Below are 16921 nucleotides of genomic sequence, written 5' to 3'. Positions count from 1 at the left end.
CCAGATTTTTATTAATGACAGATTGGAATTATGAGAATAAAACTTTAGGATGTGACCATTTGGAACTTTATTTGATACAGAATTATATTTATTTCAGTATTTAACTTTTTTCAAACAGGATACATCAACAAATTCAAAAATATGTCTTCAAGACGCCTTTACATTTTTTTTATGCTTTAATTTTGAAAACAGTTCCAGGAAGTTCCGGTCGTGTCAGACTGCCTCCATCTTGACGGATATTGCGTCACAGTTGATTTAAAGCAGAGTCGATCCGACCGGAGTGAAGCCAGGCCACGAAAACGGGACCAGATGGACCCGTTCAGACCCTGAAGACCCGGTTTGACACCCGGAACGGACACTTGGGCTCAACCCGGGATCGAATCCGGATCAAACACGAACCCGTGGACGTGAACCCGGAGGGACGCGGCTCCGGTATCCGGGGTAGGGCTCTTCCTCCGGCTGCTTTCCCTTCGTTCTTCGCGTCTCTCTGGTTCGGTTCGGCTAAGCTGGCCGTTAGCCGCCCGTGTCGTCGGGGTGTCGGGGTGTGAAAGCTCCGAGCTGCGGGCCTGATGCGGGCCGGCTGCGGGCCGGAGGAGCCGCTTTCTCCGTTGTGTTTTCATCAGGAGGGAGCGGCTCTTCGCCCCCTCCTCCTCCTCCTCCTCTCCCCCGCTTCATCCTCCTCTTCCTCAGCTCCGTTAGCTTGTCGTCTGGTTTTAAAACTGAATTTTATGAAATGTCGTCACAATGTTGTGTTTTTACTTCCCTGCGCTGTTTCCTGTAGCACCGAGAGTTCCGGTTCGTTCATGTTTCGTGTTTTTAGAAGCCGAACTATGTGAGAAATGGCTCTAAATGTGGCGTTCAGGGACGTCTGGTTTTTTAGATGTATCACGTGGAGTGTTTACAGTAGATACTTTAATGATCCCAAGGGAAATTCAGGAAATGTAGTACTTTTACTACGTTCTGTGTGTTCCTCTTCAAAACTAACTGCATGACGTCATGCCGGCATTCCAGTGTGGGGGGGGGGTGTTTCCCCACCCACCCGTGTGTAAACACACGAAGCGAATCACATGATGGCGAGAATTAAACACACGTTTGAAAACGGGCTGCAGAGTGTGATGTCCTGTAAACGGGAGTCCCTGAACGCCACACCGGATGTCCCCCGGATGAGTCCAGGTGTGAACGGGTTCCCGCGTCACTGGGTTTTATCTTCAGGTCAACACTATAAATACAAAATTAAATCAAATTAAAAATCATTTCAGAGGGATTTGATGGGGCTCAAATTTTCTTTCCTTCACTGAAATGAAATGAAATGAAATACAAATTAGATTTTTAACCAGGTTTTTGCTAACTTTCTGAGTTAAGATTAGCATGCTAACAACTAGCCTGTAGTGATAAAATCAGGTTTGAGCAACATTTCGGATGTGAAACTTTTAAAGACATATAAATAAAACTTGTATACAGACATTAACCAGTGCATTTACCCTGCTTGTTTAGCCAGCTAGCTAGTGATGCTACAACGACATGCTGGTTGCCCTTGATTGGATGGAGCTACAGATGTTTCCTAGCAACAGAATCACAGTCGTTGTTATGATTCTATTCATGATCTGATAAGTGATCACCGTCAGTGGTGGAGTTAATAAAACACATTCAAGTTCTTGTACTTCAATTGACGACAAATGTACAATTTTTGTCTTCTAATTAATTAATGTGAAGTTTAAGTAAACACTTCATGAATTGGATTTTGTGGTATTGGTGTAATTTCTTATAATGGTGTTGGTTATATTATTGAAATAAAAGATGTGAATAGTTGTATAATGTTTAATTATGTAATATAAATTATTATACAATATTATATACAGGAAATCGGCTTCAAGCTTTTATTACAAGTCCAGTTGACGTCATTCACACAGGGATCTGCTAATTGGTGTGTTAGCATCCTAACATTAGCATACTAACACACAAATTAACAATATAGTAGGATGCTAACACATCAATTAGCAGTGTGTTAGCATCCTAAAATGTTCATGAACCGTTTCTGAAATAATTTTCTTGTCTCTTAATAGACTTGCTCCGTAAAAATGGCCGACACAGAGGTCACCATGTCGCCAGCTCTGCACCAACTCCACCACAGCCCCTCCCACTCAGCCCCACCCCCTCCACCACCACCACCCTCCTCTTCCTCCCCCACTACCTTCTCTTGCCCTTCCTCCCCATCAAGCGCCTCGTCTTTTTCCTCTTCTTCATCGTCGTCCTCTTGTTCCGAGAGCTCCTCTGACTGCCCCGCCCACCACCACCACCATCATCACCACCACCACCCCCGCCCCCAGTTACAGCTACCTCCACCGTCCGTCAGCGAGCAGCCGTCCTCCCCCAGCGCCAGCCCCCGCAGCTCCAGCCCGAGCGGCAGCATCGCCAGCACCGGCAGCCTCGGCAGCAGCGCCAGTGAAGGCATCGGCAGCAGCGCCACGTCGACCGCCGGCGACCTGCGAGGCCCCAGCCCCCCGCTGGACGTCATCTCCGAGGACGCCATGGAGATGGACCTGGGGGTCGACCAAGGTAAGAACAACTGGAACAAGTTGATAGAGGATGGCAGGAAAAGCATCAAGTCCAGGAGCTCCTTCCCATCCAATCATATCTTTGGTTCATTCAGTGTAAACAAACAAATATGAGGTGGAGATGGGCCCAGGTCCAGGTTTAGATCCTGGGATCAACAGACTCATCCAGTTTTCCACGGAAACGCTTTCCAGTTCCTCTTGGAGGATTCTAGGGTATTCCCTGTCTGGATGTCCGTGTAGGTGCTCAGTTATCCAGATCCTGGTTCTCCAAAGCTGTTTAAATCAATCCACTGGACTTGGTTTCTTGAAGATGTTTCACCTCTCATCCAAGAGAGTTCTTCAGTTCTGAAGGTGTCTGGTCTGACCGAACAACACTAGAACTGAAGAAGCCCCCTTGATTGATCTAAACAGCTTTGGATATCCCTGTCTAGATAAGATTCATGACCCCTCCAGTTTTGGTCTACCCATAGGCCCTCCAGAACCCGTGGGGAACCTAACCAGATGATGAACATCTTCAACTGACTCTTTAGAACAAGACCAGCTTCTTCTGGGTGTCTGAGCTCCTGGTTAGATCTCAGACTGAGCCCATCCCCCTTACAAAGTAAGATCCTTGGTGTCCACAGTCTGTCACCCAGCTCCCAACCATGAGTCAGTGTTGGAACTTAGATGTCAGATCCAGAACTTTGTCTCCAGGCTAAGGCCATTCTTGCTGCTGATGCTGCACATTTTCTCCCTAGTTAGCAACTAACGTTTAACCAGGCTTGTAAAACAGGAACAACCATGCTACGGCTAACACCTTAGTCATCAACTTGACCAGACCTCAGTCCTAGCCCAGCTCGGCCACTTCTGCTCCCTGCGACCACGCAGGATGGATCGCTCGGCTGTGGGTTCCTGTTCCCGGGTCTGACGCGAGGAACGCAAATAAACCTTGTTGATAGTGTCTGTTTGTACGACTGGTGGGTAGTTTGGGACCACCGGGGTCACCAGACCCGAGTCTAATCTCCGCTTTGTTCTATGGTTCCAGTGATTGATCCGGAAGTCGCCTTGAAGGCTTGTCAGGAAGTACTTCTAAAGGTCAAACTCCAGAACAAGGAAGTGCCTGAACAAAAACGGCAGCAGCACAACACCAGCCCCGAGTCCTCGGGGCCACAGTGGCACATGGGGCCGGACACCGGCTCCATCAAAGAGGAAGACGAGGAGGAGGAGGGAGGAAAGGCACGCCCGCATCCTTCAACCCGACCGGACTCCATATCTTCCTCCAAACAGTCGTGGCTGCTTCGCCTGTTCGAGTCCAAGCTGTTTGACGTCTCCATGGCGATCTCCTACCTCTACAAGTCGAAGGAGCCGGGCGTCCAGGCGTACATCGGCAACCGCCTCTTCAGCTTCCTGGACGGCGAGGTGGACTTCTACCTGCCGCAGCTGCTCAACATGTACGTGCACATGGACACGGAGGTGGGCGACGCCATCCGACCCTACCTGGTGAGTCCCCGAAGGCGAGTCCCCGACTGCCGTTTGATTGGTGCTCTGACTGTGTCCCCCCCGACTCCCTCGTAGATCCACCGCTGCCGAGGAAGCATCACCTTCTCCCTGCTGACGGCGTGGCTCCTGGGCGCCTACTCCTCCGACATGCACATCTCCACCCAGCATCACTCCAGAGGCGCCAAACTGCGAAAACTCATCCTGTCCGACGAACTGAAGCCTCCGTGCGTTGCCCCGAGAGCCGACGGCGCGGCGCCCTCGCCGTCATCCCGCCGCTGCCACCGCAGGCACCACAGCAACAACACGGAGTCCTCCACCTCCTTCTCCGCCGCCGGCGCCGCCCCAGAGCGTCCCGTTTCGGATGACGCGGAGGTATTTGCTTCCCCGCCCAGGAGGACGCATCAGCGATCCAAGTCGGACGCCACGACCGCCAGCAGCGGCTCGAGCCTCCGGCGGACAGGAAGTAACCCGAAGGTGGAAGCCGTCCACGAGGAGGTAAGACGATGACCTCCGTCTTTATGTCTGATCGTAGCGTTCCTGATTCCACGACTGTAGATCAATAGCAGTCTGAGCGCCATCTAGTGGCTGAAATCACTGTGAGGTTATGGGGGAGGGGTCCAGCTTCTGTACTCGAGTACAATTTATAGCGCCGCTGTCCTTGAACAAATATCTACTCGGTGCAGTTCGTCGTTACTCCAGTCATTTATCGCTGTTTTCTTTCTATTCTTGACCAATCCCATGATGCTTTGCTCAGTGACATCGTGTTCACTCGTAGGTGAGCGCTGACATACGCAAACTTTGTCTTATCTTAAGCTGCCACAAGTTCTCCTCCTTCCTCTGATTCTCCATCCTCTGTTCCGTCACTGGCTCAGTTGTCATGACGATGAAGTCCATGATTAGAAGCCTGATTTTAACTGACAAGCTCCGCCCAACTGCCCTCCCCCCCTACACCCTGTTGGACAGTCTGATTGACGTCTGCAGACAGTTGGTGAGTTGGACGTTCTCTTGCGGGGTTCCACAGGGTTCACTTCTTGGCCCGACTCTTTTTTTTGTCTCGCTTCTGCTTGGATCAATAATAAGGAAGCACCGTCTGTCAAACTGACCCAAAGGAAAAAAAGGGGCGGGGACTCGTGTTACTGATTGGTAGCCACGCCCCTGATAATCCAACCGTCACTGACCTGAATTATCTTGATTCAAAGCGTTTCTTTTTCAAACGGCTGTGTTGTGAATTCTCATTCATATTTAATGTTTTTGAGTTGTTCTGTTTTTAGTGAGCGGTTTCAAAGGGCTGTGAACATAAAACTGATCGATCGATAAACGTTTCTGCTTCACATTAGAGTTTCCGCTGGACGTGGGCTTTTAGAATTCGCTGATCGTGCGTTTCTCTTGACGTTTTGCGCGGCGTCCCGTCTTGTTTGGATCCAGTCCAGCCTGAAATTTCTACTTTTTAATCATTTGCTGCTCAGTTTTCAACCATCACGTGTGTCTCCATGGAAACTGTGATGTCGTCAGCGCTTGTTTTCTTCTGCTCTTGTTTCTCGGCTCACGTCTTCATTGTTTCTTTTCTGTTTATCTCTGAGGCTCCTCCCCCTGTTCGGAGGAGCTCGCCAACACATTTCCGTCCCGACGGATGACATCACCGATGTCTCGTCCAGACACGTCTGTTTCAGTTTGGTTTTGAACCAAACACTTCCTGTTAGACAGTCGTAGCTCAAACGGTCGTGACGGAGGATCCCGCCGCGTCTCCGTCTGCGACTTGACTTCCTGTTTGTCTCGTCTCTGGACTGAAATCCTGCTCGTTTGTTTCGGGGGGAGACGTCCTCCAGAATGTGGGTCACGTAAACAACTCGCCCATTTCCTGTCGGCCCAGAAGTGTTTCCATGTGTTGGAGGGCGGAGCTCTGAGACCTGGATCGGGTCCGGAGGAGGATTTGAACCATGTGGTGCTGCTGGAGTCTCGACGCGCCGACCTCAGCAGTTTACGCCTGAAAACAACCTGAATCGTGTTTGTTCATGAATTTATTCTGGAGCCTCGGGACTCGCTGGAAACACGTCAACAAAAATCAATCAAGAGAAACTGTTTTCATCCATCTTTTCATTTCTTTTCGTGTTCTTAGATCCACAAATCTGTCTTGTTTACATGTTGTTTCTTTTTTAACGTTTAAAATGAAACGACGACTTTTTTTTGGTAACACAAACGCATAAAAACAGCACCAGCAGCTTCATTGGTAGGCTGATGTCGCCATAGCAACGGGCATGTTTACCAGATGTTTAGTCCCTTTGCCCTCCGATGGACAAACGGGGAACTGCAGTTTGTTCAGAAGACATTTAAACTTTTAAAACTGTCTAACTTTTAGAGTCTGTTGGATTATCCTGCGAACATCGTGGTGACAGATTTTAAGTAAAGAGAAAATGTTTATCAAAATAAATGACAAAAACTTTCTCACCGATCAGGTTGTTGTAGTTGTTCCGGTTCTGGTCGATTCAGCGTTCCCGTTCGGTTTGTGTTCCAGCCGGAGCGTCTGCGTCCTCAGCGGGAGTTCGTGAAGTCTCTGCTGTGCATCGGGAAGCGTTTGGCCACGCTGCCCACCAAGGAGCAGAAGACGCAGCGGCTGATCTCAGAGCTGTCGCTGCTCAACCACAAGCTGCCGGCGCGGGTGTGGCTGCCCACCGCCGGGCACCAGCACCACGTCTGCAGGATCCCCCACACGCAGGCGGTGGTGCTCAACTCCAAAGACAAGGTAGCGCACCTGTTAGCTGAGCTCCCCGACAGCTTGTGACTGACGTCACCCATCCCGTAACATCCTCTTCCTCCTCCTCCTCCTCAGGCGCCGTACATCATCTACGTGGAGGTCCTGGACTGCGAGAGCTTTGACGAGTCTCCAGTTCCGGTCCGAATACCGGAGACGAGGATCCGATCCGCTCGCTCCGCCGAGAACCTGGACTGCGGCGGCGTCACGGCGGCTAACGCTAACGGTGGGATGACGTCGGAGCAAAGAGCGGGAAGCTTCTCCGCCGTCCAGAACTACGACAACGACGACGAGGCGTGGGCCACCGACGACATCGGGCAGCTGCAGGTGGAGGTGAGAGGGCGTCACGCTGGCGTCGAGCGCCTGCCTGCGATTGGATGGTTGGTGGCCTCATCGTGTCGCGGTGTGTTTCAGGCCGAGGCTCAGACCAGCAGCAGCGACAACATCAGCCAGTTCTCAGTCGACAGCATCACCAGCCTGGAGAGCAAAGAGCCGGTTTTCATCGCCGCCGGAGACATCAGGTAACCAATGGCGTCGCACCGGGTGGGTCATGTGACCAGCAAATCCTCCAGTCAAGCTCCGGTCCCAACAGGACTCTTAAGTAGTAGTATTACAGCTTTATTGATCCCTTAAGGAGGTTCTGTTAGGGAAATTAACAGGAAGTCCTCAACTTACAAACATCCTTAGATACGAACAAACGCGCTTCACCATATCCGACTATTGTCCTGCAGTTCTGCTTTCAAAACTTGTTTGTTGTCCCCGTTAGCATCTCAGAGCATCAGGCTCCGTATCCGGACACTTTACTCTTTATAATGAATGATAAAGCAAAGTTAGCTACATGCTACATGCATGTCGTGTCCCTGTCGGACCTGCTGCTTCCAGGTCAGAGTCTCTGGATCTTGATGGACTTGAGTTACTGGAGCTGCTGGTTCTGTAGGTCACATGATCAAACGGCGTCGTGTGTGATGTGTGCTTCCCTTCGCTACCTGACTGTAGCGTGTATTAATACTGGAGCTGGATGTAAAGTACATGATCATCAGTTATTGACGGATCGATTCCGATCAGATGAATGGAATGCAGTGGGCGTGGTCAATACGAGCAGGAAATGAGGACGCAGGCGTGGTGTCATGTGATTAAACGTAACAGATCGTCTGTCTGTCGGTTCTCCAGACGCCGACTCTCGGAGAACCTTGCCCACCCCCCCACCTCGTTCAAGCGAGACCCCGAGGACCCGTCAGCCGTGGCCCTCAAAGAACCATGGGAGGAGAAAGTCAGGTGAGTCCAGGGTCCTCAGGTGTGTGTGTGTGTGTGTGTGTGTGGGCACTGATGGAAGTGTGTGTGTGTCTGCAGGCGCATAAGAGAAGCCTCGCCTTACGGTCACCTGATCAACTGGAGGCTCCTGTCGGTGATCGTCAAGTGTGGAGACGACCTGAGACAAGAGCTGCTGGCCTATCAGGTGCTCCGACAGCTGCAGGTGAGTCCAGGTTCACGCGGTGAAACAGTCCAGGTTCACGCGGTGAAACAGTCCAGGTTCACGCGGTGAAACAGTCCAGGTTCACGCAGTGAAACGCGGGCGTTTAATATGATCATAACTTTGTGTGCAGAGACGGTCAGAACTCTGGTAATTGATGTTGGAAATGAGATGAAGGTGATGAAGACTGTTGTAATGACGAGTCCAAAAAATAAACTACATAAAAGACAAACACCTGTTACTTTACCTCCATGTGGAGGTCGGCGTTGCCTCGGTAACGTCTCTGGTCTGTTCTTCAGTCCATCTGGCAGCAGGAACGAGTTCCTCTGTGGATCAAACCCTACAAGATCCTGGTGATGTCATCAGACAGCGGGATGATCGAACCCGTGCTCAACGCCGTCTCCCTGCACCAGGTACCAGCATCCTCACCCTGACACTCTGCTCTGACATCATGACCTGGTTTTCTCTCGTCTGATTGGTCGGTCTGTGTGGCAGGTGCGTAAGCAGAGCCAGCTGTCGCTGCTGGACTACTTCCTGCAGGAACACGGCAGCTTCACCACCGAGGCCTTCCTCACGGCTCAGAGGAACTTCGTCCAGAGCTGCGCCGGGTACAGCCTCATCTGCTACCTGCTGCAGGTCAAAGACAGGTAGGCCCCGCCTCCTCACGCTCGCACTCCGCTAGGCTAACGTAGCCTAGCTGTCTCACACGCCGCCCGTCTGCGCAGACACAACGGAAACATCCTGCTGGACTCCGAAGGCCACATCATCCACATCGACTTCGGCTTCATCCTGTCCAGCTCCCCGCGGAACCTCGGCTTCGAGACGTCCGCCTTCAAGCTGACGTCTGAGTTTGTGGACGTGAGTGGAGGTCAAAGGTCGGTGGAGGTGAGGTGAGGGCGTGGTCGTGACGCTGTGTGTGTTGCAGGTGATGGGCGGGCTGAACGGCGACATGTTCGTCTACTACAAGATGCTGATGCTGCAGGGCCTCATCGCCGCCAGGAAGCACATGGACAAGGTCCTGCAGGTGGTGGAGATCATGCAGCAAGGTGAGGCCGTCACCATGGCAACCGTATGGTTTGGTCACATGGCGCAGCAGCTGACCCATCAGGAAGTATTCATGAGCTACGGAAAATAATAGAACACTGACTGGAAACACAACCGTCAGTCAGACAACAGTCAAACAACCATCAGTCAAACGACCGTCAATCAAAAGATCGTCAATCAAACGACCATCAATCAACCGTAAATCAGTAAAATGTCAAACGTCAGATGACCATCGATCGTGCGACCGTCAATCAAACATCAAACAACCATCAACAAACAACCGTCAATCAAAATGTCAAACAACCAAATGTCACTTAGCCATCAAATCGATAGATTCATAGATAAATCCATTAATGTATTGACGACCAGCAGCTCTAGCGGAACACAGAGCCATCGTCTCTCTGCAGCCTCTGCCCCCCCCAGGTAGACCCCGCCCAGGGCTCCAGCACCTTTGATTGGTCCGTTGTGTGTCTAACCTGCCTCTGATTGGCCCGGTGTGTCTAACCTGCCTGTGATTGGCCGGTCTGTTGCAGGCTCCCACCTGTCGTGTTTCCACGGCTCGGGGACGATCCGGGGGCTGAAGGAGCGTTTCCACATGTCGCTGACGGAGGAGCAGCTGCAGCTGCTGGTGGAGCAGCTGGTGGACGGCTCCATGCGCTCCATCACCACCAAACTCTACGACTCCTTCCAGTACGTCACCAACGGCATCATGTGACTCACGCCTCGCCGGGGGGGCGGGGCCGGACTGTGTGACAGACCCTCCGCCCGGCCAATCGTAGAGCTGGAAGCCGCTTTGATGTCATTTGGTCTCCACTTTTTTTCCAGTATTGCTGCATTAAGGGGCAGCTGGGAAATTACAGTATCCACTCCTGGAAGACTTCACCTGGACTGTGCTGGATTTGTCGCCGCTGAGGTCATGTGATCAGGAGGCGTGTTCATAGGTTACGTTCCTCCGGGGTGTTCAGCTGCTGATCTGCCTTTTAGCGTTTGTTGTTTTTAACGGTAACTTTAACGGTGAGTTTTGGCTTCATCATCTTCATCAAATTGTTGATTAGAAGCGATTCTCCTGATTTTAAAGAAACTTGACTGGAAAAAGAAACGCATCAAATATATGAAGACGTTCCAGCTGAGAAGAAAAAGAAAACAGTGTTTGTTTGTTACTAAAGACCTCTTTGGTCTTGACTTAAAAACTGGACCACAACAGGAAGAGACTCCTGTGATTGGTCGGTAAAGCTGTCACTATAACTACGAGATCGAAGGTCATGAACTTGTCATTTGTGACGCTAATCAATAGTCGCCCAATATTTTATTTTAGCAATGTGAAATGTTAATGTTGACTTTAATTGTTGTTCTCACCAGAATTTTATTCCACTTCATGTTTTGTTTGACAACTCAAACTTTATAGAGTATGTTTTTAACAATTGCGTGAAAATTAAAGTGTTTTGAATTGATGGATAAAATAGTTTTAAAGGTTAAATTTAAAACTGGTTATAATAATGATGATAATTATTATTTTTAGCTGCTTTTCGTCTCCGGTGATCCAGAACCGATTCTTCAGGTTCCACCTTAAGTTTCCTCTTCTGTTCGCCATCATTTCGTATTTGTTCCCACCCCAGGCCACCGGGTAGCGCTGTGACAGCGACACGTCACGTGTTCCTTTAGGCCTTCCAAGGTCTGGCTCTGATTGGACAGTGTTACTATTTCCTGATTCAAGGCTAGACATTGATAAGCCCTAAAACAACTGAAGAAAAAGTTTCTTCGTCTTTGGAATCGACTGAAAAGATCGGTTTTGGAACCGATCAGCTGCTGACTTCAAAGACCAGTGTTACATTTAATGTGTCCATGTGACTATTTATATCGTTACTATCTTTTGTATTTTGAATTATTTCCACAAAAACATGGAAGTTGATATTTTTCTGGTGAAAAACAAAATTTAAAGTGAACTAATTTGATTTACGTTCCATTTTATTTGGTTGTTTTTTGTGTCCTGATTGAATTTCAGATAAACACTCCTTGCACAACAAGCTAACGTCGCTAACGCTAAACTCTACGTCAACTTTAACAGTGAGCACAGCTGCATGCTAATCATCCCTGTTTGGTCACATGAAGCATTCTGATTTAATTTGAGCCAATCAGGAGAGACGGTCCTTTGGCTAGGCTAAAAGTTTATTTCTGTTGGACAGAAACGTTTTTTGTGACGTTCGGTTTCCTGAATATGTGAATGTTTGTTAAACCTGATGTTTTGTGGCTTTATTCCAGTGTTTGAGCAGGAAAAAAAAAACATTCTTAGCCGGGAACGCTTCAACATTTTAGAACCGTTTTTATGGAATTTCTCGGAAATCTTTAATCAGTTTAAAATGTTGTTAATCAAATTATTTTCTAGAATTGCAAGATTTCGATTACGCTTCCTGACTAGCTAAATTGTCCAGTTAGCTTGCTAGCATGTTCTTGTGCACTAAATAACTACAGTGACCAAATAAATCTGTGAAAGGCTAATGATTAGCTACCTAGCTAGCATGCTGCCTGTAATTAATGACACCTAATTATTGAAGGAACTTAATAACAATAACTTCCTTCCAAAATGACTGAATTCACTGCATCCGAGGTAAAAATTCACTTTGCTTTTGTTGTGAATGAAGGTTTAGCTAGCCTTGAGCTAGCTCCAAACGTGAAATGAATTGTCAAGCTAGCCACAAATACGTCGTAGAGTTAATTTTAAGTTATTCCGTCCATAATTGTCCAATTACCCAGAATGCCATGAGTTCGCTGGAATAAAGCCGTTATCTGTGATTCTGTAATGTTTGTTTTTAACCACTATCCAACGACGAGAACAGCTCCGCTATTGTCAAGGCTAACCGTGCTGCTAGCGTGTGTGTGTATGTGTGTGTGCTAGCGCGCTACTTACTACTCCGACGAAGCTGCAGCTGTGAGTCAAAGTTTACCAGAGCAACTAAAATAGCAAAACGCTCTCATTCTTCGTTTTCATGTTTGTGGATGATGCCTTGAGACGTGGAGAAGGTGCAAACGTATCAATGCAACAGGAGCCAAGAAGTGCCGACTCATCTTTTGACCGCCTCACGGCGTCGGAACCTTCGGCCACTTCCTCTCCTGCATTTTCATAATAAACTCCTTTAAAACACGAACAATCGTCAGACTTTTCTTCTGAGGCTGCGACTGAATCTTTATTCCTGGATCTCCGTCGTTCTTTGTCAGGAACACAAACCAACCCTTTCAGACAGAACAGTTTTATTAAAGCTCCATTTCTTCTCATTTGTTCAGCAGAAAACAGCTGACTCATCTCCGAACACGTGACCTTTAGAACGTTAGTGTCAACATTAGCATCCCTGCTTTACATGAACTGTTAATTGATCACTCATTAGAAAGTGAGTAACCTGCGACAAAAATTAACCAACCTGTAGAAACTGGCGAGGAAATGATTAACGTTAAACTTCCTGTTGAAAAGCGGCGTCTCATTCGCTGGATTAAACAACCAATCAGCCCTAAAGCTCAATGATTCGCAATCAAATCGTCTCTTCTTGTCTGCAACTGATCAAACACTAATAATCATTGATAAAGCTGATAGATTCACACTGATGACTCGCACAAGACGGTGACGAAGAGTCTATAAGACGACACAGTCCGAGTCCTTGTCTCGTCTCCTGGCTCCGCCCTGCTGCGACCCCTGACCTCTGACCTGGAAACATCATCGTCACCATGACTACAAATTCATGACCTCATTGAATCGTTATTGATTACTCTGATGGTGTATTAGTACTGGTCACCTGCTGTGATGCTGGCGGCTGCTGCTGCTGTTGCTGCTGCTGCTGTTGGTACTCCTCCTGCTGGAGCTGTCGGGCCAGTTCCAGGTCGCTCAGGGGCCCCGGGGCCCCGTCCTGCTGCTGCTGCAGCGACACGGCCACCAGGTAGTCCTACCAGCAATAGATGACATCAGTCATTGGTCTCGTTCGTCACAGACGCTTCATCACACCTGCTTGGACCCACCTGGTCGATCTGTCTCTGCTGCTCCTGGCTGCTGGGGGGCGGGGCAGAGGTGGGCGGAGCTCTTTGAGGGGGATGACACAGCCGAAAATCTGAGTCGCAGAAGTTCCCGTCTCCCTCGACGTTATGAAGAGACTCCCAGATCAGACCCTCCTCCTGGAGGAAGCCCTGGTCAGTCACCAACAGGTACAGGTGACCCTGAGGGACCCAAACATTAGTAGAGGCACAGGTGACCGTGAGGGAGTCACATCTTACACAAGGTACAGGTGACCCTGAGGGACAGTCTTGTTTAATTTGAGGTATAGGTGACCCTTAGCGACCGTTACATTTCATTTTAGGTACAGGTGACCTGTGCACAGGCGCAGACGTGTACCTTGTGTTTGATCATGGTGCTGAAGTGGTTGTTCCTGAAGAACACGGAGATCTCCCCCTCCTTGGCGGTGGTGTTCAGCTCACAGAGGCCGTGATACGACAGCTGGGTCGCCGTCGACTCCAGGAACTGTTCGGCCACCAGACCTGCAGCGAGACACAGGTGAGCGCTTCCCGCATGACTGGTCACGCCTGTGCCATCGTGGCGCTGCGCGTTACCTTCGCTGACTCGGCTGCTGTCTGCAGAGTGTTTGTAGTCGATGATTTTCTCCACCAGCTGGTTGTAGCTCAGCTTCCCCACGGACGCCGCCACCTCGGGGCTCTGGACACAGGAAGTGAAAAACATGGCAGACAGAATGCACGGCGGCGCTGGGACCGCGTGGCGTTTCAGGTGCGGACGTACCTGAGGGTCGACCAGCCAGCCGTGGTACAGCGGGATGTCCAGCAGGTCGAACACGATACACTCCGGCGTGTATTCAAAGTCCGTCACACCCGTGAAACGCACGTTCACGTCCAGACCGGTGGACAGTTTAGGAAGCACCGCCATGGCATCGTTCATGTTCTGACACACACACACACACGCACGGACACACACACACACACACACACAATCATTATTTTGCCTGAACTTTATTTTGAAAGCCACCTGGTTTCCTGCACAGGTGTGTGTACCTGTTGGAAGTTGAGCTCCATCCCATCAGCCTTCTCTCTGGGTGTGACCGACAACACACACTCACCTACACACACACACACACACACACACACACACACACACACATGAAGGGAACACAAAGTTCAACAGCAGCTCCATTAAACTCATTACGCTTTATTTTGGAAGGTCTCGATGAACCCGATCCTAAGGGGGAGGGAACAAGTAGCTGATTGGCTGACGACTCGACCTTACCCAGGTGAGTCATCAGGTCCTCGGTGGTCACCACCTCCGTCTGGGCAGGAAGGTTAGCCTGAAACAGACGTGTGACGAGACTTAAAAACTGTTGCTATGGCGACCACCACGGGTCATGTGACCAACGCATTTTACCTTCCAGCGCAAAAACAGCGTGTTCATGATGGCCAGCAGGGGGCAGGGTCCGTTCTCGCTCTGAGTGATGATGGGCGTCTTCTTCTCCTTCCAGGTGATCCACTTCACCAGGTAATACGCCGGCGTGGACGGCTCGGCGTCTGAAGCCGCGGCCGCAGCGCCCCCTGTGGACGGGAGGACGAGCGTTAGCTTCAGAACACAAAGACTGGACCGTGAACTCCAGGACGTCTCACCGGTGGCCTCCGGCGTCTCTTCCGCCGCCTGATGAGGCGCCGCGACGGCCAGAGAGGCCACACCTCCCTCCGGAGCGCCGTCTTCCAGGTCTGGAGAGTTCCCTGCGACCGCGACTCCGTCCGACAGCTCCAGACTGGGGATGGAGAAGGAAGCCGAGTCGGACGACTCACGCTGGTCGTCCGAGCCGCCCGCCGTCAGCACGGAGGAAGTCTCCTCGGGGTCCAGGTCCGGATCCAGGTCTGGAGACGAATCAGAGGCCGCTCAGCAACACAGAGGTAGGAGTGGCTTCAAGCTGTGTAACGTTAGCTACATTCACAGGAAGTCATGCTAATTAGCTCCTTCCATCATTTAATACATTACTATTAATACAGCATAGCTAGCATGCACCAACACACGGCTAGCTGCTGGATTTAGCTGCTGAAATGACGGCTTCAGTCATAGTCCAGTGAGTGAAGCTCAGGTTTAAGTCAGACTCAAGTCAGGCTCAAGTAAACTTAAGTCGGGTTTTTTCTTGGAGCTGATTCTGGGTCTGCCCCGCCCTCTTACCTGGGTTTCCTCCTCTATCCAGTCCGCCATTCGTCCTCAGCAGGGACTCTTCTTCTGTGGTAGCTAAGGTTAGCGTCTCGTTTTCAGACGACAGTGACAAGGATGACTCGGGCGGAGTGGGCGTGGCTTCCTCCTCTGGAATTCTGGCAGGAGGAGGACCATCGGCACTTGGAACCTCAGCTGCACCACCAGACCCCAACGTGGTGTCCGTCACCATGGCAACCAGCAGTTCTTTGGCAACGTTTTCAGAAGGAACAGACGTCTCATCTTTGTGGAGTTCAGTCATCAGGTCTGCCGTCGATGCGACCGGCGCCTCACCGGATTCCGCCATGATGATTGGCCGATCGTCGGCGCCGAACAGTTTCTGGTGATTTCTCAACACAATGAAGCTTCGGAGGGAAAAACGCAGCTCCAGAATCCGTCACAGTTTGGAACGCCGCTCTAAGGTGGAGGCGTGGCAGCGGAGGTGACAGGCGCCGGCTCAGGCCCCACCATGGCCGCCAGAGCGGTTCACAAATCAAACACACCTTTTCTACCCGACAGAGTTAAAGGCACCGGCAGAATTCACCAGTACAACACTGAAGGCAGAATATCCTGACCTCCACCTGACAGGAAGTATCAGCAGAGACAGACTCCACCTGGTGCCATCGTCTGATTGGTCACACGTCCCAGCCAACCTGACGACACAGACAAATAATGTCAACTGCTCAGATCAATAATGTACAAATGAATCCAGTCAAACAGTTTGATCGTGGTGATTGGAACACAACCGGAGTGTCTGATCCACTTCCCATCCGATCACCTGGGGGACCTTTGCATGGAGCACAGAATCGATCGATCACCAGCGATCGAGCTCATGTTGGTTGTCCATCTCTGCCTGCGCACCTGATTGGATGCTGAGCTCTTTGAAGAGCTCGGATTGAATTTCGCTGGCGCGTGCGTGACTTTTAGAGCCGCTCCATTGATTTCAGATCGGATTTCAGCTCCACTGATCGATCAGGACGTTCGGCTGAAGTTTCCCGGAACGCCGACAGGAGCAGCTCGGCGTCACTCTGACGGCAAATAAAGCGAATAAAAGTTGCCTCCGTCTCTGTCCGTCAGGTTAACGGCGTTAGTCTGACGTCATCCCGGCGTTACGTCATCATAAATCTGGCGGCTACGCTTCCGGACAGATTACCAGCACAACTCCCTGAGTTAGCAAACATGACGACACCGCTTAAAGCTAACTCAGACAAGTTACGCGTAAAGCACAAAGACGGACTTCTCGCTAAGAATTCTTACGTCACAGTTACGTCACTGACCTCCTGGTTTGTGTCATCGCCGTCCGTCGGTAAAATACAATCGTCTTACCTGTTCTCGTTGGCTAGCGGGCATGCTAGCTGTTTACACTTCTCTCTACAGTGGAGACAGGAGCTTCACAGGCCACGCCCACATAG

The 16921-nt window shown here is 50.3% G+C and overlaps 2 protein-coding genes across 3 annotated transcripts; one reads left to right on the top strand and one right to left on the bottom strand.

Annotated features, from left to right (window-relative positions):
* The first annotated feature begins 43 nt into the window (after window positions 1-43).
* Window positions 44-12444, top strand: LOC137607039 (phosphatidylinositol 4-kinase beta-like). The gene is made up of 14 exons (XM_068332484.1): window positions 44-441; window positions 2064-2556; window positions 3580-4034; window positions 4110-4529; window positions 6547-6774; window positions 6862-7116; window positions 7198-7304; window positions 7954-8058; window positions 8134-8257; window positions 8554-8667; window positions 8750-8901; window positions 8980-9112; window positions 9180-9300; window positions 9832-12444. Exons 2-14 carry the CDS (start codon window positions 2079-2081, stop codon window positions 10011-10013), a joined length of 2874 nt encoding a protein of 957 aa, XP_068188585.1. The 5' UTR covers window positions 44-441; window positions 2064-2078; the 3' UTR covers window positions 10014-12444.
* A 104-nt stretch (window positions 12445-12548) lies between these two features.
* mindy1 (MINDY lysine 48 deubiquitinase 1) lies at window positions 12549-16920 on the bottom strand. Of its 2 annotated transcripts, XM_068332507.1 has the most exons (12): window positions 16836-16919; window positions 15486-16162; window positions 14939-15178; window positions 14706-14869; window positions 14571-14628; window positions 14339-14403; window positions 14070-14228; window positions 13886-13988; window positions 13671-13813; window positions 13301-13495; window positions 13081-13227; window positions 12552-12992 (listed from the first exon to the last, which is right to left on the bottom strand). In XM_068332507.1, exons 2-12 carry the CDS (start codon window positions 15814-15816, stop codon window positions 12921-12923), a joined length of 1677 nt encoding a protein of 558 aa, XP_068188608.1. In that variant the 5' UTR covers window positions 15817-16162; window positions 16836-16919; the 3' UTR covers window positions 12552-12920. The 2 variants fall into 2 exon arrangements, with proteins under 2 accessions (XP_068188607.1, XP_068188608.1); XM_068332506.1 differs by having other exon boundaries at window positions 12549-12992; window positions 14706-15178; window positions 16836-16920.
* Between the last annotated feature and the right edge of the window lies 1 nt (window position 16921).

This window comes from Antennarius striatus, chromosome 14 (genome assembly GCF_040054535.1).
Source record: "Antennarius striatus isolate MH-2024 chromosome 14, ASM4005453v1, whole genome shotgun sequence".
NCBI classification, from domain to species: domain Eukaryota; kingdom Metazoa; phylum Chordata; class Actinopteri; order Lophiiformes; family Antennariidae; genus Antennarius; species Antennarius striatus.
This window is presented reverse-complemented; position numbering and strand designations above follow the sequence as displayed.